This window comes from Glossina fuscipes, unplaced genomic scaffold, assembly GCF_014805625.2.
Source record: "Glossina fuscipes isolate IAEA_lab_2018 unplaced genomic scaffold, Yale_Gfus_2 0, whole genome shotgun sequence".
Taxonomy (NCBI): Eukaryota; Metazoa; Arthropoda; class Insecta; order Diptera; family Glossinidae; genus Glossina; species Glossina fuscipes.
This window is the reverse complement of record NW_023998414.1, coordinates 34,391,804-34,393,689: the sequence shown is the minus strand read 5'-3', so window position 1 is coordinate 34,393,689 and position 1,886 is coordinate 34,391,804. Positions and strand designations below refer to the sequence as shown.

The window sequence follows — 1,886 nt, the reverse complement described above, 5'->3', positions numbered from 1 at the left end:
TGCAGGTAGGGTTATAATTACTTGGTAGAATTTTTAAGGCTTAAGAAGTGTTCTGCGAGTTATTATTATTGTTGTTGCTCTTACAGGGTAAATTGAGTTAAGTAGGCAAAGCCATCTCAAATCATTTCTAATTTCTATGTTTATTTTTGACTTCAAAAAGGAAGAGAGAACAAAGCAATGCAAGGTTTAAGAGCATCTCATAGATTTTTTTAAAAGCATAAGCAGAAAATAAAATTCAATTGTTTCTGCTCGCGTTTTTAGTCCTTGCTGCGCGTATAGGTACCTGTATGAAAAAGTATTGTTCCACTATTATTAATATTATTATTTTTTTTTTTTTGCTGGAAATTTAATAAAATTGTAAAAACTTATTTAATGATATTGCAGGGAGCCCGTTTATAACCACAAGGGATTAAGAATTTGAAATTGGCCTGAAAAGCAATCTCGAAGAACCGTAATCGCAATCGCAACCGTAATCGCAATGTCGTCGTTTGCTTTAAGGTGCTTTCATTGTTACAAAAGATTAGAAAAGTGAGTATAAAAAGTTTAGATAAAAAAAACGGATTTTGAACATTTTACTTTACTTTTGATTTGCTTTTCACAGTTCATCAATGTGCCCCAATTGTCGCGAGTTTTTACTACCGTACTTTGAAGAGAAATCAAAAGAGGAGCTATTATTGGATGATATAAAAAGCAAAGTAAAGGTTTGTGAAGCAGAAATTGAAGGATTGTGTAAAGATCTTAACGCGATCAAAAACGATTGCAAGCAATTGGAGGAGGACTATGACTTTTTCGACAATGAAATGCCGCCACTGCAAGACGATACTCTCGAATGCAGCATTGCGCTTGAAGACAAGGTTAAGCAGTTGCAAGCAAAAACCGACTCGCTATTTAAATCGCATAAAATCATTGCTGAAGAAAATAAAATATTAAGCGCGACACTTGACTATGTTTCTGCTGAAATGCAAAGACAATCTGTTCAATACGAACAATTATCAATTGAAAATAAAAATTTACAAAACGTCATTAATCAATTAAATGATATGAAATTGGAAACTGGAATGAAAATTGTGCCGTCAGTAAATGATTTAAACAATTCCAGACAAGATAATATAAAACAAACTATAAACAAAACCAAGAGATTTAAGAAGCAATTCGATAAACAAATCGATGCAACGGATTTCGCTGACAATAGACGTAAATCAGAAGCTGGTGATGAGTGTAAAAACTCTAAAATGGGAATAGTCCCGCCGAATGATTCAAAAAAATTGATTCAACAAAAATCCAAAAATATGGCTAAAATGCGTAATGGTATGATATTAAATATTCGTTTCGATAAGTGACGCGTTAGTACACAAATAAAAATTTCAATTATTTTTTTAATCTTTTACTTTCATTAAATTTTTAATGTTATTCAGCGACTAATATAAGATGAACGTATCTTTTTTGAATGGCATTCAACACATTGCTTAATAAATCCCGTTATGGATGTAAAAATGTCATCGCTAGCGAAAAATGCATTTGTATGTTATTTCACGAAATGGCGAAGCCTAAAACCCTTTGTACATTGCAATCATTTATTTACCAGGAATGGATAAAATCCGTGTATGTCGTATGTCAGTTAAACCGAAAATGTAATGAAATGAGTAAAAATGTTAATATGTCGACCAATTGCCGCGTACGTCGATTTGATATCGATTCGAAAAATAGTTATAAGGCATGTAACAGAGTTGTTTGCAGAAACCTAAACGATTTCTATCACTTAAGCTTAATGTTGCACTCTTCAAAAGTCCATCAAAACAACTCAGCTCATCAACTAAGCTTAATATGCGCGATTTGCGTATAACAAACTTAACTGGTGTTGTTTACTGTTATCGGTTACCAAGCTT

The 1,886-nt window shown here is 32.5% G+C and overlaps 1 protein-coding gene across 1 annotated transcript; it reads left to right on the top strand.

Annotated features, from left to right (window-relative positions):
• The first annotated feature begins 253 nt into the window (after window positions 1–253).
• Window positions 254–1,340, top strand: LOC119645006. The gene is made up of 3 exons (XM_038044760.1): window positions 254–295; window positions 385–528; window positions 602–1,340. Exons 2-3 carry the CDS (start codon window positions 479–481, stop codon window positions 1,338–1,340), a joined length of 789 nt encoding a protein of 262 aa, XP_037900688.1. The 5' UTR covers window positions 254–295; window positions 385–478.
• Window positions 1,341–1,886: the final 546 nt, after the last annotated feature.

Coding starts and splice junctions, on each gene's coding strand:
- LOC119645006 (XM_038044760.1), top strand. CDS start 479: ATGTCGTCGTTTGCTTTAAGGTGCTTTCATTGTTACAAAAGATTAGAA. Junction 529..601: donor TGTTACAAAAGATTAGAAAA/GTGAGTATAAAA, acceptor TGCTTTTCACAG/TTCATCAATGTGCCCCAATT.